The sequence below is a fragment of the Ixodes scapularis genome, unplaced genomic scaffold (genome assembly GCF_016920785.2).
Source record: "Ixodes scapularis isolate PalLabHiFi unplaced genomic scaffold, ASM1692078v2 PGA_scaffold3__209_contigs__length_174095766, whole genome shotgun sequence".
NCBI lineage: Eukaryota > Metazoa > Arthropoda > Arachnida > Ixodida > Ixodidae > Ixodes > Ixodes scapularis.
In genome coordinates this window covers 23,282,199-23,307,302 of record NW_024609868.1, presented here as the reverse complement: position 1 = coordinate 23,307,302, position 25,104 = coordinate 23,282,199, and the positions used below count along the sequence as shown (strand labels likewise).

At 45.0% G+C, this 25,104-nt stretch overlaps 1 protein-coding gene across 1 annotated transcript in view; it reads left to right on the top strand.

Annotated features, from left to right (window-relative positions):
• Positions 1–25,104, top strand: part of LOC8026033 (serine/threonine-protein kinase 31) — a 62,634-nt gene that overhangs the window by 19,686 nt on the left and 17,844 nt on the right. The window contains exons 13-22 of the mRNA XM_029976000.4: positions 3,566–3,766; positions 8,511–8,633; positions 10,058–10,168; positions 10,906–10,995; positions 12,428–12,550; positions 13,264–13,515; positions 15,592–15,687; positions 15,756–15,836; positions 20,022–20,123; positions 21,982–22,095. Of these exons, the coding sequence (XP_029831860.2) occupies positions 3,566–3,766; positions 8,511–8,633; positions 10,058–10,168; positions 10,906–10,995; positions 12,428–12,550; positions 13,264–13,515; positions 15,592–15,687; positions 15,756–15,836; positions 20,022–20,123; positions 21,982–22,095 (1,293 nt within the window). The remainder of the gene's footprint in view (positions 1–3,565; positions 3,767–8,510; positions 8,634–10,057; positions 10,169–10,905; positions 10,996–12,427; positions 12,551–13,263; positions 13,516–15,591; positions 15,688–15,755; positions 15,837–20,021; positions 20,124–21,981; positions 22,096–25,104) is intronic.

The window sequence follows — 25,104 nt, the reverse complement described above, 5'->3', positions numbered from 1 at the left end:
CATTTAACTGCCTCTACAGTGGTCAGGGAAAACCTGGAATAATAATTTGCTAGACTCCCTGTATGCTTAAGCGTGCACAGTCATTAGATAAATCGAGTCTCAAAAAAAAAAAAAGGAGATGGAGAAGATTGAGCCTGGACAAGTGCTGTTAGCGGAGGCTGATGTGGAATTGGCTCAGAATCTCGAAAAAGAGAAGTGTATCTGTGAGCAATTGACGAAGCCCCAATAAATTTATATGTCCAAGGACATATGAATAAACATTGTTGTACCTCCATTTTATTTTTCGGTACACCTTGCTACGCTAGTCAATGACGAGCAATGACAGCTATTTGTACCTGTTTATATTTACCTCTTTGTAAGTTGGTTTTGTCATATGTCACTGTCATGTGCAGTTTGGCTTCATATGCTTTGTGTAATTTGCTCATAATTTTGTGAAAAATATTTGCTACTAAAAAATTTATTGAATCTACCATTAAGTTCACGTGGCATGCCATATTTTCTTCAGTTTTGAAAGCCAGGTGACATTTAGCCTCTATCTTAACATTCTTTAAACTTGTATGCTGCTCCCAACTCGCTCCAAGACCTAGTTTTAGCTGTTCGCAGCCTGTTCCAAACTGCAGTTTTTTCTATTCCCAAAATCGCTCCAAAGCTGCTTTGCCCAGTTCCATCCCCGTAAAAGACACCGAGAGCATAAGTGGCACCTTCCACTTCCACTGGATCGCCTGTGTAGATTGACTGAGCTAGTTTCAGTTTCAAACACTTTTTTCTAACGGGTGTCCCCAATAGCAGCCAGGCTCTTTAAATCGACCGCAAAATTCGGTTTCTTAACCTGTCGCGCTACAATTTTGTGCAGCGTTGCCCACGGATGGTGCATTTTTGTTGTGTAAAATTTGCAAAGAGGGAACTTACCTGAGGAAAAAGTTAAGAAAGAAAAATTAAAGCCGTTTACAACTCCCTGTAACGCCGAACTAGAGGGCAGCTCTTGAGGAGGAGGAGGAGGGAAGGGTACTGGGGGGGGTCAGTTGGCCTCGGAAAGGGGGGGGGGTCACGTGACCTGGGAGATCATGTGACCTCGGGGAGCGGGGGGTTCACGTGACCTCGGGGGGGGGGGGGGGGGGGTCGGGTCACGTGACGATGATGTCATCAGTGACGTCACTGATGACGTCATCCGCATCGTCATCATCACTGGGTCCTTCCGAGGTCCTCCCGAAGGAACCCAAAGTCCTTCCAAGGTCCTCCCGAAGGAACCCGAGGTCCTTCCGTGGTCCTCCTGAAGAAACCAGAGGGCCTCCCGAGGTCCTCCCGAAGGAACCCGAGGTCCTTCCGAGGTCCTCCCGAAGGAACCCGAGGTCCTTCCGAGGTCCTCCCTAAAGGAACCCGAGGTCCTTCGGGAGGACCTCGGGTTCCTTCGGGAAAATTTACCCATAATGCACTGCGCAATTACGCCGACAGCGACGCCGCTCAAGCCGGAAACGGGCGCCTAAGAGCTGCGCTCTAAAAGGCTTCACTCCCATGGAAACTCGGCAAAGCCACCGGTCTTCAATCAATAGGGCGCCCTATTGTTTGTCTGGTCACCCAATACAGTGTAGACCGCATATAACGTATGTCGCGGGAGTCGCGAAAATCCGCACTATAAGCGGTACCGCACTATAACCAAAACATCAATTTTTCAGGCCAAAATACATGCCATGAGACAACTTACACTTGTGAAAAGAATTTATTTTATGTTAGATGAAAAATAAAGCTTACTTTGAGGAAAGTCGTTATTTCACCTGAATAGTACAGTTCTGTCTCAAGTGTGTTACACATTTTGAAAGAAATGAGCAGCTTTTGCCTGGCGCAGCCTTTTAAGGGGGGACACTACCCAAAAAAGTAAATTTTTGAACCACTTGTCTGTTTTAAGTTATATTTACAGGGCTTGTTCCTGTTGATGTTGAGAACATTTCTGCCAAATTTTGTTAACCTGGGTAGGGTACAAAAAAAACTGCAAACGTTCAAAGATGAAAGTGGGCGTGCCTGCGTAGGAAAACTATCATTTTGAAATTACTTATAAATTTGTTGTTTTCATGTGTTATATTGCATTAGGGCAGTTCAGAGCAGATAACTATGGAGCTATATTTCTATGTTGTACCATCTTTCATGACAAAAAAGCCACATCAACACAAATACAGTTTTTTAGATTTCCATCCTTTGTTCAAAATATTTGTTTTTGATCATGAAAAATGACAAAAATAAAAAATACAAGCTCATAGTTATCTTCCCCTTAAAATTTGACCCCAGAAAAACTCATAAAAATGAATCCAAGTTATGTAATAACAAAATGATAGTTTTCTAATATGAAATTTATGCCAGAAAGTGGAATGGAGAAAAATGCGTTCAAAGTCCTCCAACCTCTACCTTTTCTTTAGCATTGGTGGATCGAAAATAATTTCTAAAACATTAGCTATGCAGTACAATCTAATGAAACTTTCTGGGAATACCCTCTAGGTGTTGGTGGATGTAATCATGACATTTTTCAAAATGAACGTTTTTTTTGCAGAAATTGCTTTTTCTGGGTAGTGTCCCCCCTTAACGGCGTCGCGGGTTGCGGACGGACGTTGAGAGCGTTCAGGATTGCTAACCCTAATCACTTTTCTCCGGAGATGAAAACGCGTGAAAATTCGCATCCTTCACACGGTACGCGCCAGTAATACCTTGAACTTGAGCGCACGCATGAAATGCGCCAAATAAGAAATTCGGGCGATGTTCGAGGACACAAATGCTTAGAAATCACCACTGTAGTCGAAGTAAACAAACACGACGACACGGGCGTTTCTGCCGTCTTGAGAGCGCCGCCACGACATCGCCGCACGAGTAGGTGGATCTTCCCTTCTAGTACGTGCTGGGTTGTCATAGCGACACAACGAAAATTCACAGTCAAGGATAGCGCTTTTATGGGAACGATGAAATGAACGCCGTTGACGACGACGATCACAACCGACGCCGTGTTCGCGGATAGAAGCAGCCGACCCGCGACCGCCATGTAACGCGCGCAACACTTCTCCTCGACCTGCGATTGGTCTGTCGCTGCGGTTGTTTGTTTCCAACGCAGCGGAGGGACGCACGCACGTGAACGACACGTGCGTGCGTCCCTCCGTCGGTATGGCAACTGAAGCCTTTCGCTTCTTCCCGCTTCTTCGAGCAACTCGGCTCTGGCGCAACTGCCACGCGAGTGCCGCTTGCTGCTCGCGCCGTCAGCGCCGTTATATAGTGTCGCACAGGGAAGCGCGCTCGCTGCTCCGGTCGTCGGCGCGGCCGGCGGGCTGTGCCAGAAACCGCACTATAACCGGTATTTCCCTTCGCGCGCCTGCATTTTAAGCGGTATGTAATTACATGGAGTTCTATGGGAGGCGAACCGGTGGTTTAAAAAAACCGCGTTATACCCGGTCCCGCACTATAAGCGGTTACGTTGTAAGTGGTCTATACTGTATCAGTCTTCCAGCTAAATTCAGCAGGGAGGATTTTGGAGATAGAGTTTGCCGGTAGATTGTTTGTCTCGTGTGTTTCTCATCGTGCGAAACTTCAGCTGTCCCAGGTCCTGGAATCCGTGGAGGAGTCGAGGCTGCAGAGGGAGCGGTTCTCCACTGGGGGCTCCGAGGACGTTCTGGAGCGAGCTCTGGGTGCCCTGGGCAGCTGCCCACCTGGACTGGGCCCTTCCACCCAAGTAGAAGCGGCCCTTTGTCGCTACCAGCATAGCCAGGACGCCATCAGGGCATGTTCCGACACGGTGGGCACATGGCATGCATCCTTAGTTCTGAGGGAAATGGGTGTGAGGTGGGCACGGTAGGGTGGGGCGTCAATTGTCCCAACTCAAGTCCCAGCCTTTGACAATGTTTCAAAGAGACAATGAAGGCAATTTTGGATATTTTTTTCTTGCAATTAAGTTGAGTTCCACACACGTTTCAGGCAACGTCTCCCGAATTCCAGCCGAAACCGGTGCTTGTGTGCCGCGCAAATCAATTAAACAGTCTCAGTAATAATCGTACCGGGATCGATTGCGGCAGCACCCCAAGAGTTGCGGGAGAAGCCAAGAGAAGCGAAGCTCGCGTGAAGCTGCTGCTCCTAGAAGCACGACGTCACTAGAGACTCGTCAGCAATTGGTCGAAACGAGAAACGTGCCCTTGGTCACGTTTTGGTTCGCGATTTTTATGAATTTCGTTCTAATTTCCACTTGAATAACCATGAAAAGTATAAATCGGACCGGAAATGATTACTAAGCCGTAAATAAAACAGCGTATTATTTTTCTCTTTGCTACGCTGGACGCGAAACGGGCAACCCCCAACTATGGGCAAACAAAATAAATAAAAAAAAAAGAACACAGCGCGCTTGTGACGTTTGGTTTTGGTTTCAGGTGACGGTGTCGTGTTTACTTTGGGAACACGATACTCGAAGGATTCTGCAAAGTGGTAGTCATGCCAAATTTGTGTGCTGTAGATCACTTCAAACAGTCGACTGAAGACCAGTAATTGTTCGGACGACGCTAGATTTTTATGTGTGGGTTGCCGTTCGTGTTCTTTTGCGACGACAAGAGAGGACGTCCGACTCTCCTGAAAAGCAAAAATGGTGCTGTTTATTTTCTCCCTCTTGGGGAGTGTCCCCCGCGGAGGAACCAGTTCCCGGAAGGGGTCGCTGCCGCTTTCCCCTCGGTATCTCCCCCGCGTCCCTGTCCTTTGGCAACGCGACACTCTCGCCTTGCCTGTGCGAATGCTGCTGGCCGCTCGTTGCCGGGAGCACGCCACACACGTGCTCCCATTCCGTTGGTGTTAAGTCACTGAACGAAAGCCCGAACTCGCTCGCAAGAGCGGCGTTGTCGCCCATGTTGACAGATCTGACGAAACGACCGTGCCACCGCGGTGCTATAACCCACCGCGGTAACTAGAGTGTCAATCTCCTTAATGCTATTGATTCCGACTATTGACACTTGACGTCACTTCCTACGTCACCTCCGTTTTCGGAGGCCCAGAAATGAGAATGGAGATAGTTCAGTTTCGGTTTCTTTAGCTCTTTCGAAGGCACAAAAATATGCGTCACAAATCTCTACAAAAAATTGGGCAGCATGCTAGGTTCAGCATAAAAGCACCATATAAAAAAATTAATTAAAATCGTCTTCATTGTCTTTTTCAAGCATGCGTGTGTGCTCCCATAGCATGGCGACAGACCATGAGCACGCGTGTTGGAGGCGGGGCAATCAAAAGACACACTCCGTTGTTCTTATTCTTTAAGTGGCTATAGAATGTGAAGAAAATAATGTTGTCTATACTTTATCTTGCTATACTTCGTTTCAACTTAAATCCCGACGAAGCCGATGCTGAGATAATGGGATTATTAAAGCAGGCCCAAAAGTGCAAGTCACTTTGCCTTTTCTGTTTGATTGGTTCAGCAATGATGGAACACATACAGAAACATGACAAACACATAGATGTGATTGCTGCGCCAATTGCGCCAAACTGCGCCAAGGGGCTAACCCTGCTACATCCTGCTACATTTTGCCAAGATATGGGTAATCTGCGCCAAGCCTGCGCCAAAGGACCAATTTTGGTCGCCTTTATAAACCGAAACTAAACTGAGTGCCGTAATTGAGCACGCGGTGAGCTAGGTGGCGCAAGCGGCCGCCCGACACCAGAGCCGTATATTGGGAGAGTTTGGCCAGTGGGTGTGGCGACGAAAGCGCCGGAGAGGAGAAAAGAAAATGAAAGGGAGGAGAGCGCCGAAGGAGCGGGAGAGAAAGAAGGGAGCGGAGAGGAGACGACCGCCATATTTGAGCAACGCTGTCGGAGACTGGTCGGAGAAGAGCACTGCTGAGGCTACGCGTCGTCTGCTACGGGCCGACTTCTTTTTCGCCTGAATAAAAGTTTATGGCCATACGCCGAAAAATCTTTATTTATTAGCTTTTTAACCCACCGAGGAATAACAGAATGTCATTTTTTTGCCAGAGCCAGCGATATAAAAGGCAATAATCGAGATTTAGATGCCGATTCCACGCATTCCGCCGGGAGAATGATCGAAGATGGCGGCCCTCCCCACTCAGGTGGGAGCAGCCGGGAGTTCACGCGCATGCGCTCATGCCTCTCGCTCTACGCCGCGTGCTGATTGGCTCACTTGGGAGGAGAGCGTTACGGCGACGAGATCATAGTCTGGCCAAACTCTCCCCATATATGGCTCTGCCCGACACAAAGTACCCTGCATCAATCGTTCATCCGGTCTTGCACTGTTTTCCCGTCATGTCTCGTTCCGCGTCCCCATCGTCTCGCGTTTTTAAAATTTTTTATTATTTTTTTCTTTAACAATAGACGCGGACGTGTGCGGCGCTTCGACGCTAACGTGCTAGTGTACCAGCCATGACGTCGTGCTATGAAACAAAACCACGTTTTTGCGCGGCGGGAGTTCCTTAGTGAGCTGAAGCACTCACTCCTGAAAGCAACGGCCATGGGAAAACTATATTTGGTTGCTGCCTGCCAGTCACCGTGGTCGCGCGACGTCGGGTGTTGCCGTCCCCACGTCGCTGCAGATATGCCGCTTTCTAAAATGAAACTAAATACCGCCGCATGTTCATCAACATTCCTGTTCTTATTTAATACGCTACTAAAAAAATCCCTCTTTAGTTCAAAGACTTATGTGTCGAAATATTGATTACCTAGGTTTTTCTCGGCGGGTTTTCTTTCGGAAGGGACCCCGGTGCGTGAAAAATCTGCCGCGAAAGAAAGTTGGTGAAGGGAAGTGAGTCAAAGAAAAGAATGCAATGTCTACAGGCTGAACCCGCTCAGCGCGCTTGTTTGTCTCGAGTTCAGTCGTTGCACGAAGCGCTCCAAGAACTTCTTCACCCTGGCTCGTGATGTCTTGCATCGATGTGCTCAGGTTATTTTCTTCTTTTTTTTTCTGTGTGTTTAGCTGGTACCTTGCCTGCCGGCCTGGCAGGCACGTGCTGCTGGACTGTTTTTTGTCGTATGCTGGACAGTTACATTTTGCATGCAATTTTGGGAACCAGTTGGCGACGGAGCGGAGTGGCATGGTTTCGATCGAACAGGCCATCTCCGATTGTGCGATAATTTCGTGTTGCACTGCAGTAGTTACGTCACATGTTTCATCAGTTGGAGACTGCTTTAATTTATTTTATCACTAGTCAACCTAATGCTGTGCTATTTATACTGAGCTGGTCATTTTCAAATAAATGTTAATATGTGCAATTTGGTTCTTGTTTACCTATAGCGGGTATATATATATACGTATCATTTAACTGAAGCATTGCAGAATGCGTCATGTCATTGGCATTTCAGTTATGTGTTTAGAGACTCCCAGGTGGTCTAACTGGACTATAATTTGTTTATTGTGGCGAGCGAAGTGTCCTTGGTTTGTCCAGCACTTGAAACAATTATTATTTTTTTTTCTAAGAATACCTGCTCCAAAAGCCACTTTTGCTGCTCCAAAACACTGTTTTGGCTGCTCCAAAAGGTGCTCCAAAACGGCTTAGGCCAATCACATCACTGCAAACACCATGGTGGTGCGCTTTTGACGCTCAGATTGGTCCCATCAGCTCGTAGCTTCGGCTGCGTCTGGACTTTAGGTGAAACCAAGTATAGTTTCGCACAGTGTTGCCAAAGGTGCAGGGGCAAGAGCGTAACCAAACAGTTGGAGGGGAAGGAAAGGAGAAGATCCCGTCACCCTGACACTCTTTTGTGAACCCCACATTCCTTTGCTCTTGCTCGGAGATTACCCTGTCACTTGAAATTTTTATCCAACCGCCTCCCTCTTTCTTTCTCTCTCTCCTTTTTTTTTTTTTTTTTGTGTGTGGCTTTTGTAGTGCAGTGCCCAACTAGTGAGAGCGTAGAGAGTTCTTTTGGAGGGGGTTGCTTTATTGGGTACCATAGTGAGGAGTAAGTAAATGAGTGCACTCAACACAGAACTCCCTTATATCATTAGACCAATGTACATGTTAAGGCATTGTGCATGTACGGTAGATTCCTTGCAAAAGTGAACAAGCATCACACCTTAAGATGTGCGTAGACAAAACTCGAGCTAACAATTCAATATGCACCTTCGTAATAAAAAAAAATTGCCTGTGGCATATGTAAAAAAACATGACTTGAATTGCCAGTTACCAGGGCAGAAGCTTGCAATGTGGCCAGCACTGACCTCACTTTAACCTTTACGAGGACGAACCCAGCCGAGCAGATTAGATGTACGACTTGCCCAGCGAGCGTCCAGCTTTCGCCACACTGTCTGCTTAGGGGTGAATGGACTATAGTTGGTTCAGTCGGACTGATCTAATTTTCAGAAGATGAGTGGCAATAGTGTCTGCACCTTATAGGCTGGATGAATTTATCTGCATAAACTTATAATTTCATCAAATTAATACTACCAAGGAAAACTGTAAATATATGAAGTGCGTCATCAGGCTTTACTGAATGTAGTAGGGTCAAATTTAGTGGTGAAGTTGGCAGAGCTTGAGGAGCACTTTGCATCATCCCATGAGGCCCTGCTGGAACCCCTGAAGCTGGAACGGGATGCAGGGAGGTCGGAGCTGATGCAGGAGCTGCAAGTGGGGCTCCAGGCCCTTGATGCCGACGAACTGCAAGGCCATGTGCAGGAAATCTCGGTCAGTGCCACATTCTCTGCCCTTTTAATGCGGAGTATGTTTTAGAACTGGCTTCTAAGTCTGGAGCGTCATGAATGGTTCTAATAAAAAACATTTTAATAATGCCTTTTTTTTTTAATTTTTGTATTTTGGCAAGAATTGAATCAACGAACTTTAGGTCAGTATTTGAATGCCGTTTTTTCCTTTAGACGTTCACAGAGATTAGTAATTGTGTCAACTTAATTGCCTAATGAGCGAGAGAGAAAAAGCAAACGATGTTAATGTTTATTAGCAGCAGGTCGGTCTCACTGTTTACGAATTGACATATATTCGCTCTGTTTCGGTCATCTTTCACTTGTACCTTTTTTACCATTTGAGGCTTCGGTATTAAATTGCTAGATTTTGTATCTTGATAGAACATTGTCAACTCATTTTAATCTCATTGAATTCATCACGAACGATTGTCCTGTGGGGTTGTGGTTAATCTTGAGTTAAGTTTTAGGGTGTGTTATCTCTTAACCTTCATATTTCATGTATAAAGAACTCGGGACCGAATTTGATTGCAAAATTAGTCAAATAGGCATTTGAAGAACTCCTGGCTACACAGAAAGGTGTAGATTAGATCCTTTTTCATGTGCGCTGTTCTTCAAATTGTGGTTTCGTTTGCCATCACATTTATTTGAGAAGTAAGCCTTGCCATCTTCTTTGTCGCATTCTTGATTAACTTCAGTTTTTTATGTAACAGAGTAACAAGAATATTGTGTTCCCACCACCAGCTGTGGTAACATTCAAACATTTTTTTTTTCTTTTTGTAGTTTTGTAGCATCTTCAGTTTTTGCACAAGAATTGTTGTTCATTATTGTTCTGTCACAACCAAACTTGGTGCGCATATCCTTTAAAATATATATAAATGTAACTGTTGAGGCTTTTGTTACAACCTATATTTATGCAAACTTAAAGAAACTGTTATCTCTTTAACAGTGTTGTTTTTGCAATTTTCAGGTATTTAAAGTAAAAGGTCTCACACAGATCATTTTGTTTGTTTGTTGCACTCTGGTTTAAAAGGAGCAGATTAGCTCATTTTACTAGGCTTTCTAGGTCTGCTGCCATGCCCCACGTCTGCATAAAAACATGTACCGTAAAATACTGGAGAAGCGCCCACGTTCACTGAAAACTGGGTTAATCTTGACATGGGATGGGCACTTGTCCGGTCATATTGGGTGCTTAATGTATAATTTGTAGACTTCCCAAGGTTGGGGAATGTTAATAGTGGGCAATTTTTTGCATGTGCAATGTATCCATGACATAAAAAAACAAGTTAAAACTATCATCAGATTTATAAGAAGGTGATCAAGCACTATAAAGTGTGAAATGTTCAGTTAGCGTAAGTAATCTTAAAAGATGTTTTCCCCTGGTTGATGTTCCTTTTAACAACGCTGGTGCAGGCAAGGCTCGAGGAGCTCAAGCGTGTCTACGGGGATTTCCTGGGGACATCGTTACCAAGCCCCTCCGAGGACTCCCCAGAGGTCTTGGGCCAGCAGCTTGCACAGCACAAGGTGAGGACTCCTTCTGAAACTACCTTTGCAGTGCCTGGAACAAGCCTGAGTAGCTTGTTTTGTTGTTGTGTTATCTAAATGATGCAAGTTGAAATAGTGTGCGTATGCAAAGTACTTTGAAAACAAAGCTTATGTAATTAGATCTACATAATAGAGGAGGAGTCTAAGGTACTTGTTTTCTTGAAGGTTGTTTCACATTGCGTGGTTAGCTCTATTCAGTTTTCATTTTCTATTCCGACCCATGTTTGGCTTGAACTTTGTTTATTCTCTGCAATTGGCAGTTGAGACCATCTGAATATTTTAAAGATATTCTTGTTCAATCCACATCGAGGATATTCTCATTGAACTCACAATTGTGGTATTTTTACATTTCTAGATTTTATGCTTAAATTTAATACTTAAGCTGGGTATGGTGTAATATAGGATCATAAATTATGGGATGCAAAGCCTAAGGGTTTGTTTCTATGCAAATCTTGAATAGGAGTTAGCAGTTTCTTGAACTTGGCAGTTTGTTGAAACAATTTTCAGCTCGACATAAAAAGGCCCATTTAGGTCACGACTCTTGCAGGGATCTTTGCTATTTGCGGGGTGAATCCCTGCCACCCATACTGCCCTTTCACATGTTTTGTCCTAGAAGCTGGATTCCAGTCGTAATGTTGCCGAACGAGTGGCGTGTTCAACGAGTCGCTGTTTAGCTCGGGATTTTTCGAGACCTTATCTCGCTGCTTCATGGTCAGGCGGAGAGAGCGGACGACTTCCGGAAGAAACGAGAAGATGCGGACAGCGCCCGGGGCCACTTCGTGGATGCCCTCCAGATGCTACAACAGGTAGTGTTTTGCACAGAACTCCACACTTTGAGCGGCATCAAGAGTCTGAAGGTCCCTGTTTAATTCGCTGCACGGGAGGGGAAGGGTTTCTCAGATTTTGTTTTACAGACAGCGAAGCTGTTTATGGCTAGGGTTCCGTGGATTTTTCGTGTGCAATGAGTAAAAACTTTACGCTCGCACCGCCACACGCGCACGTCTTCCCCGTATAAAAGATTGAGTAAATAACCCAAATAAAGCGTTGATGAAAGCACGTGCAAGATGCCATTTGTTTTAGGCTTTTGCATTGAAGCAGTTACTGCTGCAGACGCCGGCACGTGCCGCGCATGGAACACCATTCCTTGCATTCTCCTTGATGCTTGGGTAATTTGGCAATAGTTCTATTCAGTAGATTAGTTATCAATAGGCAGCATTTTCAAGATCAGAAGTCTCTCCGGTAGATAATAAAGGTTTCTCAAAGACTAACCGCTGTGCGACCCGCGTCGCCCATGTCTACGCTCGCACCGCCCTCTCTTTGTCGTCGTTCCAAGTGCTTGTGTGCCTAGTTTCCTTTCCTTCCGCTTTCCCGAAGTGACAGTCGAGTCGCACGTGTCTACTTTCCGATGAGTAGCGGTCCCGTTGCACGTCTAGTTTCCTCTGGCTCCTCGGGGCGGGTCTGTGTCGTCTGCTAAACGGCTTCGCTGGTCATCCACCTCCACAGGGTGGTGGGTCATGATTTTTCTTCAGTTCGTTGTGCCTTAATTGCCCTTCTTCTGAGAGCATTTCATAACAACCAACTTTCAGCCAGAAAGCAGGTACAGTCTAAGGTCGTTATAACAGACCCTGATTTTGACCAAGATTTCGGTCTGTTGTAAAGGGAGTATGTTGTAGGCAGATATGAAGTTGAGTGAATGGTGCATAGAGGAAAACCAGCCGAACTTCACAAATCGGTATGTTATATCCAAATGTCTGTTGTAACCAGGTCTGTTCTAATGAGCTTAGACTGTATGAAGTAAAGTAAAACATACAAAGACGTATTACGATTACTGCAGTCAGCCTAGGGTGGACTTGCATCATTCGGGCTTACAGATAGGCAGACAATCTCACACTCACAAAATGTCTAGGTAAAAAGTTAAAAACCTGACAGGGAGGTTCAACGTGTTTTGCGAGAAAAAAAAAGTGCAATTATGAGAATGACATTAAGGTGACTGAAGACGAGGCTTTCATGATCATTTCTTGTTTTGCTCGAAGCTCATCCACAAGAATGTCCCTCAGTCTTGGATCTGCTTCTGCTAGGGGGTACAGACTTTGAAGGGCTCCAGCCATGCCTGTGCGCTGTAGCTACTTCATTCCCTCGCTTCCTCGGGTTCTAAGCGAGTCATGGGATCTCGAGGAAGGCAGTGGTTCATGGTTAGGCCGTGCCGAAAGTGTCGTGTCTGCCTGTCCACGAGCACAGGCTGTGCAGTCTGGGACGTCCATCCCCGGTGCCGACGGTCGCCGCTTCTCCCTGGGATACCTGGAGGCCTGCCTGAGCAACCTGCACCACAGCATCCAGGCCGAGCTGGCAGCGTGCAACCTGGTGGGGCCTTCTCTCTCTGCGTCGTGCGGCATCAGTCGCCTTGTGCAAAATTGATTCATAAAGCTGTACGAACAGTGTTTGCCAACGACTTACCCCTCAATTTGTAGGCTTGTATCGTATTTAACTTGCGTTACTTGGGAGATTTATTTTGCTCAGTGCTTATGACTGGTTTTTGTATTATCTGTTCAATTTGTAAGTGGTCGAGGAAATGTCCCTGGCAGTTTGGGATTAGCTTAACCCAGGAACTTGCCGTGTTGTGTCTGGTACAGACACGACACAACCCACTTATGGTAAGTATTTGTTTTTCAAACTGTTTGTAAATGTGCCAGTTTGTAAAGAAGTTTGTTATGACAACAGCGTTTCGTAAGTTGGCCCATGTTGTTGAGGCTTGCAATGGTAGTGTTTTATTGAGGAGTGTGTTTAGAAGAATTGTGAGCTCACATTCTGGCTTACTGCAAGTTTGCCTGAAGCCTGGGAGCATACACACATACAGTTGTGTCGCCCCAACGAGGCCTTCCAAGCAGTTGTTTACCCAGGCTTCTCACTCTGGGTGCATGTTTAAAAGGTCCAGTGGAGGTGTTTGGGGATGTGCACACAATTGGCATGAGTTTTGCTTAGGAAATTCTTGTGGAATGTTGTACTCTAATACCTGGGGGAGTTTGGGGAAGCGTGTGTAGATTGCAGCTTCCGAGTCATCCCCGCAACCATTGCAGGCGCTCTCTGCGGACAAAAGCCCGCTGGCCCGGCTGGTGTGGCGGGTGCACAACTTGCTGACGATGTACCTAGAGCGGGCCTCCTCAAGATCCGTTGTGCAGTGCCAGCACACAGCCTTGCTGGAAGAGCTGCGGCCCCTGGACTGGGACGCATCTCAGTGCATGGCCCAGGCCGCAATGGAGGCCAAGCGTTTGCTGCGAAAGCTCAAGTCTCGGCTCAGGCACCGTCTTGCAGATTTGGAGGACCTTGAGGTAAGTGCATGTCTTCTTAAAAGACCCACTCACAAGGTATTCATGGTCGCCAAGATTTTTATTTGTGCATGGCATAAGAGAGCCCAACTACCCAGAACACAATTTGCGGCTCGAAATTAGTTGTCTTTCCACCCAAAAACCGCCGACCTAGAATTGGCCGGTTTGAGTCTCGCTCACTCTCTTTGTTGTCACGTGCAATTTTCATTGGCTTACACACAACCACCAGAGATAATAAAAGTTGTGGGTCATTGAAAGCAAGCAATCATTGCTAAATATATATCTTTTTTTCTTTTTGCTTGCAAAGAGTTGCAAGTATGTTGATCAAAAAAGAAAAGCTTTACAGTTACATGACTTGGTAACATTCTTTTCTATATTTCTTCCTCCCCAGTTCAATTTTGGTTTCGAGCAGTTGTGTTTTTCTTTTTCTTTGATTAAACATATATGTGATGCTGTAGCAAAATATTGATTGGGTGGACACCATAATAAATTGCCGGGCAAAAAAATAAAAATATTTTTTGGGGGTGTCAGTGTTCCTTTAACGTGTTCTATCAGCCTAACTGTAATGAAGAATTCTCACGAAAAAATGCAATTTCTCCGCTAAATCTAGTGCCTAATACTATTGCATCCCATGCCATGTGACGTAAAGTTACTTGATGTCAATTTCCCTGCTGAATTCAGCAGGAAAATTAACATTTCGTGAGCCTCATCATGTGACCACGAGGCATGATGTCAATTTCCTCGCAGCGGGGAAATTTGTCATACGATGTGACCAAGTCACGTGCCCTCGAGTAACTTGGCATCAATTCCTGCGAGGTGCGGTGGTTTGCACTTGGCACATTCTGAGCTTTTTGTCAGCATAATCAAGCTTGTATACGGTAAATTTTTTCCAAAGTCATCCTTTAGGTTAGTCTGCTTGCTGATCTTTATAATACCGGATAACCCGGTTGACAAGTTTGTCACAGGACCTGTCGTAAAAAAGTAATTGTCTGGAGAAATTTACTAACAGGTAACTTGTGGACTATAGGTGGGGTTCTGTTTTTTCGGCATATGCCGACGAACCACTAAAAAAAAAAACCCTGGGCTGTTCTGTCAGTATCAAGTAAAACTGATAAACATTGAACTGGTGCCACTTTCAAATAAGAAAAACCCAAGCTTCCTGGAAATAAGTCTCGGTTGACCTGGAACACAGCCTGCCCTGAACTGTCTGCGGGTATGCTGCTTTCTTTGGGGACACATTCCTTGTCCTTTTGTTGTTTTACCCGAACCGGAATCTGCTCAAGATATTCTGGTCATGTGGATGTTCCTCAAATGTTGAGGAATCCTGTGGTGGTATTTTGTGATCTTCAACATGGTACCTCGATAAACACAAACTATTTTTGCCCGACATTGAAAAATAGACACTGAAGAACGCAAAACCCTAGCTACGATTGTAACCAAAAAATATCGACCGATAAGGGTGAACGCATTCCCCTTTGTCAACTGCCGCTTCTAGCGGTGGGCAAAAAGCGGTGAAGTTTGATGATTGTTAGCTTTGTGCAAAAAAACTCTCGAGTCATTGTTTGAGTACCCAAATTTAAATTTGGAATTACCTAATCTTTTTGTAGATTTCTTTTGATAAAAGTATGTAAAGAGTTGATTGGAGGTGTTTCTTTTTCAAAACAAAAAAGTTCCAGAACTACTTTTTTTTTCTGTAACTTCCTGTAGTTTGTTGTTTACCAAGTTAGTGCCAGAACTGCATTGCAGTAGTTGCTTACCATTTGCAAGTTAGATTGAAATGCTGTGTAACGCTGTCTTGATGGCTCATTGACTTCATTCTGGCAGTGAGCATCTGTTGAAAGAGTAGTATTGAGATCAATGATAACTCATCCTGTCTATTGATGGTGGTCGGAGGTATATGTGACACAAAAAAGGATTGTTTTTTTTTTGTTTTTAGATATCTAAGTGGTCTGCAATATTACTTGTCACCATTGTTGGCCCATCAAATTTTGAATGTTAACGAAATGCCATGCTTTCTGTTCGAGCCAGTCTAGTCTCCAACCACAAGGGCGTCAAATGCTTGCTCTCTCTTGTTACCAGTCCGGAGACGAGGAAGAGCGGCAAAGAGTCACGGAGGAGATTGCAAAGCTGCGCCAGGAAGTGCAGGTGGCACTATCTCAAGAGGAGTACCTGCTGGTGAGCACAGTGCTGCCAACTTTTTTAGGCTCGTCTGACCGTCCACGCTCTCTCTCTTTGTCCCTCAGGACAGGCTGGCCCTTGAGCAGTGCAAGCATTTCCCGGAACTGGATTTGCTCTTTCCAGACCTGCAGCTAAGTCTTCATCAGGTATGCAGTTCAATCATTTTTTTTTTTTTTTCTGGTTTTATCGAAATTTACTTTTTGTAAAATTGAAGGGAAGCTAAAGAGGTTCTTGAAAAAAAACGAGTTCTACAGTATTTTTACCCTTAGAATTTGAATATCACGTTCGCTTTCCCCGAAGATTTAACTAAACGCGAGAAAACATGAAAAACCTCAGACTAGTCGTTACGTCATTCTATAGTCATGTCTCGTTTATATGGACCCAGCTAATGATACCATTTTTGGGGACCAACTGGGAAAATATGTGCATTTTTGTCTCGTTATTATGGACAACTCCCAGTAGGGACGATTTTTTGGGGGTACGGAGGTGTCTGTATTAACGAGACATCACTGGGATCTTTTGGCCGCCAAGCAGGTGTCGCTCGTGTGGGCAACGCGTGCCATTGCAATCTTGCCAGGTTTATTCCCCCACACTGACGCCAGTCGCGACGTCTTTTTTTTTTTTTTACCTCTGAAAATAGCAAGAGTGCGCGTGCATAGCTTTGATTGTCGCTGAAGATGCGCGAGAGTGGAGATTATGAAAACCCTGGATATGATGTCACGATCCGGGAAGGAGTGGCTTCAGCGGTACTTTGAAATTATTTCCTGCAGTCTTCGTGCACCGAATTGAAAAGTAATCTCAATATTTGTGATCCTGGAGGCCAAATGAAGGTGATTAAAAGGGACATGTGCCAGGGGAAACCACTATTTTTATTATTTACGATATTGAAACATTTTTATAGCTTATGGTGCTTAATCTTCCCTTTTTAAATCTGGTATTAGATTTCATATTTAGCTTGTTTTTTAGGTTATTGATACAATGCATGTGCAGGAAAGATTGTATTCTTGTGCACGTGTAAGGCACTGTAACATACTTTAAAAAGCCCAGTAAAATAAACTAATTTGCTCCTTCTAAACCACTGAGTGCAAGGAACAACAAAAATATTGGGTGGGACGTTTCTTTCTTTTTAGAATAATTAAAAATGGCAAAAATCTCATTTTAAGGGGCTAACAAATGTTTCTTAAATTTTTCATAAATATAAAATAATATGCATTCCAACCAAAGCTAGATAGTTGCATTCTGTATATTCTAAAGTATATGCATGCCAAATTTGGCTGCGATAGGACAATATTAAGAACAGAAATTCTTGTGTACAAACTGTGATGCCCCAAAATTACATAGAGAAAAACATATTCGAATGTTACCATAGATGTGGGGCAATACTCTTTCGCGTGGTGCACAAAATATCATTTTGTTAATATGTTTCTGTGAGAAATTGAAGCTACAGAATGGAGAGGAGACGCCTAGGCCTACCTGCAGGCCCTGAAACTGTCAGCCCCCGTGCGTTTGGCTCAAGGCTTACTGAATAATGCCTGCCCCGCCCTCCGCATTCCCATTGTTGCTCAGCTCCGCCAAACCACGCACTTGGCTAAGAACAAGCACTTGGCTCTGTTTTTGTTACAGCTGGTTACCCTCCAAAACACAGTATACAACCTTTGCCCACGAAATTCCAAGAAAAACAAAAATAACAAAGTAAAGCAAAGAGTCAGTCAACCTCGGTCAACGGAGCCGGGAAAATAGGGGGAAAAAAAAAGGCGGCGCCTGTTGTTTGCACAGCACAGTCAGGGAGATATCCTCTCTTCCCCTGCTTGGTCGTTTCCCTTGGTCTCCCATACTGCACTTGCGGGTTGACAGTGCGGGGGAACACGCATTGTCAACCCGCATAGAAGACACTTCCGGGGTCGCTGCCTACCTGTCAACGTAAATGTGATGGCAGACAACCTCACAACTCAGAGAACCATGCTGAGAAAAATGGCTCAAATTTATGCCGTCTGCATTGCCTGCAGGCCTTCAAATGCATATTTGACTAATTTCACTATCATAATTGCAAATGATTATTTTAATACATCAAATATAAAGGTTCAAAAAATGATAAAACACTAACTCCCAAAATCAGACTTTTTGCAAAATATTACTGGTTTTCGACCCACATCTCCCCTTAAAGGGCTACTCCACCGATTTTTTCATTGTCTCCGATTTGCTTGAAATTTTGCTAAACTAACCCACAAACATCGCGAAAATAGTATCCCAAATATTAGGTCAAAATATTGTTTTTTCGCGAAGTTGAGTTTACAGTTTTGGTCCTTACCGTGTTTTTCAAGCTCGAAGTCTCTACTGGCAACAGTGAAAAAATGACGTCAGTGGAAGGCAGGGGTTCACTCTTTGGGCTGTAGATTTTGTTTTAAACTGATTCGAAGCAGTTTCATGGTGTCAAATGAATGCTTGGGAAGCTCGCTGCAGTACCCGCGCTCCAGCACGGAGCAAATGATCGGCACATTCTATTTTTTGGCTGCTTGCTCGACTGGCATGCCTGCCTGCCACTGACGTCACGACCCTGAAAAGCGCGCGAAAATTCGAATGTTGGTTTTTGCATCATTTTCATTTGCCGATTTCGCAATAACTATTATGAATTTCGCGATTCTAAATAGCATACCGGAGAGAGTAAAGGCCGGGGAGTCAGAAAATATAGTTAGTTGAGGTAGCTCAAAAAATCGGTGGAGTTCCCCTTTAAAGGCCGACGTACACTTTGCGCTTTCCACTTTTGCCCGTCACCTCCTTTCGTATATCCTCTCCCCGTTTTACCTCGCCCCAACCTGGCTCCCCCTTGCAGCTTAGGAGAGGGGAGCGCTAAGAGGATTATCTTCCCTGCAGAAGACCGAGGTTGTACGTCGGTCTTTAAGTGTTTTTCCTCAAATGCAGAACCTCTTTAGTTTCCCCTTAAATCTTTAGCTCGCGAGTACTTCCGCGATAGTCTACAAATAATGCAAATGGCTTTACAAGCATTTTGACAAATTATTTCATTTTGAGCTTTATTCTATGCGTCTGCCAGTTATTTAGTGAAAGCTGTTTCTAAATTTATGTATTAAAATTCCTCTGCTTTCGAGGACCCTTTTCATGTGCCTGATTCACGTCAAATGTCTTTTTTTACGTAAATGTTGCGTCATGCGCCAGGGGAGTCGTAACACAACCAAGAGGGCCTAAAATCGTGCTGATAGAACGGGGCCTCATTACTATACACCTTTTCTATGTGGGTGCCGCCATCTTCAATTCTGGAACTTCCGGTATGTGTGAAAACATTACTTTCTTCTCGCCTTGCCAGTGGAACATGTTAACGCTTTAATTGCAACCGTCGTACCTTGTTATGTCCTTTCAATATTTTTCCTTCTTTTTCCGGGGCTGAAATCTCTTGCTTTTTTTTTTCGGAACGCATAGCGGATATGGGGTCAACGTGGCTGGGTACGAGGCTAAACGAAAAAGGTGTATAGTCGCCGACAAGATGAGAACGGCCAGGGAAGAGTTTCGGCAGCCCCGTCTCCAGCGCGAGCGTCCTACCTTCGACAATGCCTCGACAGCCTCTAGCAAGCCCGAACAGCCAAGGCACAGCGGAGAGGGAGAAAAATTGGTTTATTGGAAAGGTGAAGAGGTTATCCCGCGGAGATTGGCAGGATGCCTACTTCACACTTGGGAGAGGGAAAGAGGGAAGGTAAAGATTATAAAAAGAGAGAAAAAAAAGGGTATGTACATATATATATACATACCTATATCCATACATCTATACACATGTATATACATACACACATCTCTATATATATATACATGTCTTTTCCCCTATATGCACATATATACATATACACATACATACATATGTGTGTATATATGTGTATATATATACACATATATATATATATGTATATATATACACATATATATATATATACATACATATACACATGTATACATATAGTATACACAAAGGAAAAGGAAATTCCATTTGTTGTCTGTTCATTTAAAAGTATGTCCTGGATTTAGGGTATTTGGTCCAGTTTTGTTTTCTGAAGAAAGTGGATGAAGGAGGTTGTTGATCTGACCCTTTCCGATTTTCCGATGCCGAGTCCCATGGTCCAAGCAGGTGAGTCAGGGAAAGAGCTTCTTCGTTGGGAAGATGGAGAGAGTTTGCCAGTTCATTTTGTGGAAGGTGGCCAGTGCATGCTGGAGGCAGGGTGTTTGTAGTAGACAGCCTGCTGGTCTTACCTTGTCAGTGGACATAGCTGCACAAATCAAGTGGAGAACTAGAGTTGACCTGTTGTTCCTATTCTTCTTTTTTCTCTTAGAAGTACGCTGGCCTGTTGAAGTCCAACTGGGAGCTGTCTTCGTTCGAGCTTGAGGGCAGCACCCTCCAGACCCGCTTCTTAGCCGAGAAGATGCTGCTGAGGGTGCGGGCCCTATCTTCTTCGTTTCTGTGTGGTGCTTTGTTTAACGGTGAAGAGTTGAGCTTGTTGGTGCTTTGTTTTCCTTTTTTTTGTTTATGAGTTGAGTAGTTTGTTTGTATCTTTGCTTTTTTGGGAGCTGTTGGCTAATGTAGTCGGTGAAGTTCTGCCTGCCAGATGCCAAACGAAAACTGTGGTTTAATTTTTTTTTTTTACAGATGCCAACTGATAGCATGCAGAGATGACCGTCTTTTGGTTGTCCTAAAACGAGGTTCTAGAATTTACTTACCGTAATATCCCGAGTCATCGCCCATCCCCGAGCCATCGCCCACCCCATTTTTGGGGCCAATCTCGATTTCCGGAAAAACACCGAGTCATCGCCCACCCCTTCAAATACCCCAGCGCGGACTCTGGGATCCGCGAACACTCATCCTACCCGAATGACGCGGCCGCGGGCCTTACAGTTGAAGGACGTCCGTGACAAAGTGAAACGAAGGAGGGAAAGACACTTTGTTTTGTTTACGCATTTCCTCCGTGAGCGACCCCAAAGTGGTTGTGTATCCGTGCGAAAAGAAAACGATGGAGATAACAAAATAAGAGTTTGTTAACGTAACCGCGGAGTGTTAGGTCAAAGTCTGTCTCCGCCGAAGTAAGGTCACCACAAACCCGCTCCTTCTTCCCGCCCGTCGCGACCGCTGTTGTGCAATATTTTAGGCAAAGCCAAAGCGTAAATAAAGCTTTGCTGGAACGTCCTACACAGACGTTTACAGAGCGTCCCAACCGTGCATTGATAGCCCGCAGTTCACGGACGCACGTATGTACGCACCAAACAAGAAAGTTGCACAAGAGCTTGCAATTGACAAGGCGCCCGACTTGGCCCGACGCCAAAGTATTTGCCAACGTGACCACCGGCATTCCCGCTTTCCCAGCATTGCTCTTGGTCGCCTTTGGTCCGCTCGCTCGCTCGTTGCGCCTGGTCGGTTTTTCTATTTTCTTGTAGACTTTTCTTTCTTCTTTTTACTAACTGGGAAAACATAATGGTGACATTCTTTCACGGAACAAACGTTCGTGCTATATGCAGATCGGCGGTGTTTCTAGCGCGTATGCAAGCAACGGACTTCGCTATAGTAAAATATTCTTTCGTGAGCATTTTTTTCTATAAAACAATGAAACTAAATCGAGTTTTGAGTTTGATGTATCTCTTGCGCATCAGCGCTAGATACGCAGAGAAAAATAGGCGGTTTTTTCCGCTTTTTTTCAAGTGTTTGTGCTCACCCACCGAGACATGGCCCACCCCACTTTTTTAACGAATTTCAGGCGGTTGGGGGGTGGGCGATGACTCGGGATATTACGGTATGTGTGCTCTAATGGATGTTAAACAAAGTGTAAACTGGCTAATAATTTGTCAGTGTCTAGAGGACTTCTGATAAGGCATAAAGTATTGTGGAAACGCAAGGGCCCAACAATTGAGAAAAAATATTCGACATCTTGTAAACCCTGAGATGGGTTTACCGTTTTTTTATCGTTCCCCATCTCAGGGTTTACAAGATGTCAATTAATTACCACCTCGCCTGCACTCTCTCACTGCTTACAAAAAATATTACCTCAAAATCCAGCTTTTTTTTTTTTTTTTTTTTTTTTTTTTTTTTCTGCTCTAAAATGCATCATTTGGTCCTTCCCCCACATTCCATGCTTGTCCTTGCTCGAGAAGCTTGGCAAACATCTCTGGTCAATAATGACCTCGCAAAAATAAAATGAACAAGTTTTTTTGTTTTTGCAAATAAATACTATGTGATTTGCATGCTGAGCATAAGTGACACTTAGTAGTTATTATGTAAGAGTGCTGTGAACATTTTTCCTTCAGGAGTGTGCCATTGATAGTCCTGAGAGCAAAGAGCTACTGCTGTCCAGGACTGCCAGCTATGCCAGGGTCTCCTGCAAGCATCTTCTTCGCATCCGAGCAGCCTTTTTGTCCAAGGTCAGGGCCAATTTTTGCTTATGTACCCAAGCAAGCACCAGAGCAACCTTGATGTAGCCATGTGTTCCCAACATAAAGCTTTCCTGAGCCATTAAGCGTAACCGAACTCGTAACTGGTGGACAATGGCATCCCAAAGTCGCCACAAGATGCCCGACTCTTTGGTTACCACAGGAATATGACCATTTTTTTTTGTAGGCCTTAGAAAAAATATGTTTGCCTTTATAAATATTGCTAAAGTATAGCAAATTGTAGACAACTAAATGCTGCTTCCAAAAATGTGAGTTGAAAAGCAAAAATCTTTATTCAATAATACATCAAAATTTTAAAAAGCACCATTTTTGTGGCCAGTTAAAAAAAAATGTGGTGCCTACAGAAACAAATGAAAAGAAATTCAGAATATATATTTTGAAGACACTGTCTGAGAAAGGAAAAAAAAAAAAAACTGCATACAGGCAGAGGTGGACCGTGCACTTTTGGCACACATTTGTTTTTTGCTCGTAGCACATTTTGCAGATTCACTTCTTCTGCATCGTCTGGGAGTGGTGCTGCAGTGTGTTTTTTTGGTACAGGGTCAGCTGGAAAAATTTCTTTATTTTCGAGCCCGAGCAGCTACCGGATGAACTCCGGAATGTGCATCCACACATATTTGTTGGTGTGTCACAGATGGTCCTTATTACCTCCGTCGTGAAGAAAAAAAAGAATTCCGAGCAGTTGTTAACTGTCTTACACTGCTCCATGGCCCCGGTCCGATATGTGCTTAGGGTGGCTTTCTTGGGGTGAACCGAATTTCTTTGCGCAGGTGACAGGACTTTTTGGCCAAGCGAAGTAGACACCCTGCTGATGAGTATTGCTCTGAGGTCGTACCATTGTGGGTCGTACACAAGCGCGTAAGCGCAGGGAGACCGCCCAAAGTCCTAAACCTCACTGCTGAATGGCTGCAGATGTTCTGGGCCAACTCTAAACATTGTCGCTGTCAGAGCTTTAATCGGATGAAGTTCTGTCATCTTCAGACTCTTAGCTGAAGCCCTCATCACAAATATTGGGTGCGGGTACGACGTAATTCTAAGCGGGACGCTTTTTTCGCGATGTAGCGGTGCGTGGCGACGACGCCATGGCGGAGATGCTCAGTGTGCAGTAAATGTGATTAGCACCTGCAGCGCCCTTTGCCGGGATTTTACTGGAGAAATGGAACTGAAACTTTTATAAACTTGCTTATGGCCAGGCCTGCATGAAGGGCATGCAACAGACCTTTAGAAATGCGCCGTAGGGAAATAAAACCTCGGACTCGAATCCAAAGTACCAAAGTTAACCATCGAAAAGCTGGCATCTTTTTTGGCCAATTATCGCCACCCAACGCTGTCAGGTCGCGAATCCGACGACATAATTACATCTTTTGATTAAGGTCTGTTTACACATGCTGCGGATCGCTACAAACATAGCGCTGTCCTCGTGCTAAGCGCATGCTGACAGAACCAATTACCGATTTATTTGAATATAAGGCGAGGTTTTTTTTTCCAAAATCCGTAATCTCAAAGTCACACCCATAGGTCGGCATTTCCGAACCCACTCACTCACCATCACATCACTAATTACAGCAACATCCAAAAGTCACAGCCCTTCACATCACAAAGTACATCGACGTCCAAAAGTCACAGCCTTTCACATCACAGAGTACACCGACGTCTAAAAGTAACGGCCTTTCACATCACAAAGTACACCGACGTCCAAACGTCACAGCCCTTCACATCACAGAGTACACCGATGTCTAATATTCACGGCCCTTCACATCACAAACTACACCGACGTCCAAAAGTCACGGCCATTCACATCACGGAGTTCAACCGGACAACAAACTCATCCCCATCACGTCACCTCAATCTCTGAACTCACAAAGTCATTCACCGTCACTTCACGAATCCGTCAAGTTCACGAAGTACTTCACCGTCACATCACGAATCCTATAGAGTTCATGAAGCATTCCCCATCCCATCACCGCCAGCTCTGAATTCACAAAGTCGCTCACCGTCACATCACGAATCCGACGGAGTTCATGAAGCATTCCCCATCCCATCACCGCCAACTCTGAATTCACGAAGTCGCTCACAGTCCCATCACGAGCTCATCGAGTTCAGCAAGTCGTTCCCCTCACGTCCGTGAACTGATCCCGTTCATGAAGTCGTTCGACCGGTTCGACTTCACGGCCCTTCACCGAGTCACAGTCATTCACCGAGTCACAGCCATTCACCGAGTCACCGAGGTCACGGAAAGCGGCGTCGGCCCCTGCAGCCGCGGCCACCGCCACTGCCTCCGGCTCTCAGCCATCGAAGTTCTTTCGCAGCCGCGCTGACGGCTCCAGATGTGTGTGTCAGTGTGTGTGTGTGTGTGTGGGGGGGGGGGGGGGGGGGGGGGGGGGGCGGGGGGGGTATTGGGCTGGGCCTGGCGACGCACCCTGCACTTTTCATTTTCTTTGTTTAGCTTGTTCCCTCTGGTTTCAGTTTTGTTGTCCCGTTTCTTTTATTTTCGTTTTGTTTCGCGCTTTCTTCATCGAGCGCGCATGCTGCGGAGAGCGAGCGGCTTCTTGACTTCCCTGCTCCGAACTTGTGAGATAAGGTGCTTGTTTCCGGGAGAGTTATTAGCCCCACGGATGCCCAGAACCAAAATGGCTGCTGGTTTGTGGGCGAGCGGTATTACAAAGGGTGGCATCACTCTAGCAAAGCGCACATGAAGGCTCCTTAGACGTCGCCTGGTTGTCGGCGTTGTGATTTTGGAGGGGACCCCACCTCAAAAAACTTCTGGCCTGTCCTTTTTTTTTTTTTTTTACCTTTTGTTGCGCACGGTTTTTTCTACGAAAAAAAGAGAAGGCGCTTATATTTTTGCCAACGACCGCTCGCCGAGGGGGCAAAAAGGAGAGACAGACACGATGCTGCGTGCACGATTTTTGTGAAACATCTTACAAACATTAATACGAGTCCATATTATATGAACGAAGACGTTTTAGTGCATTAGAG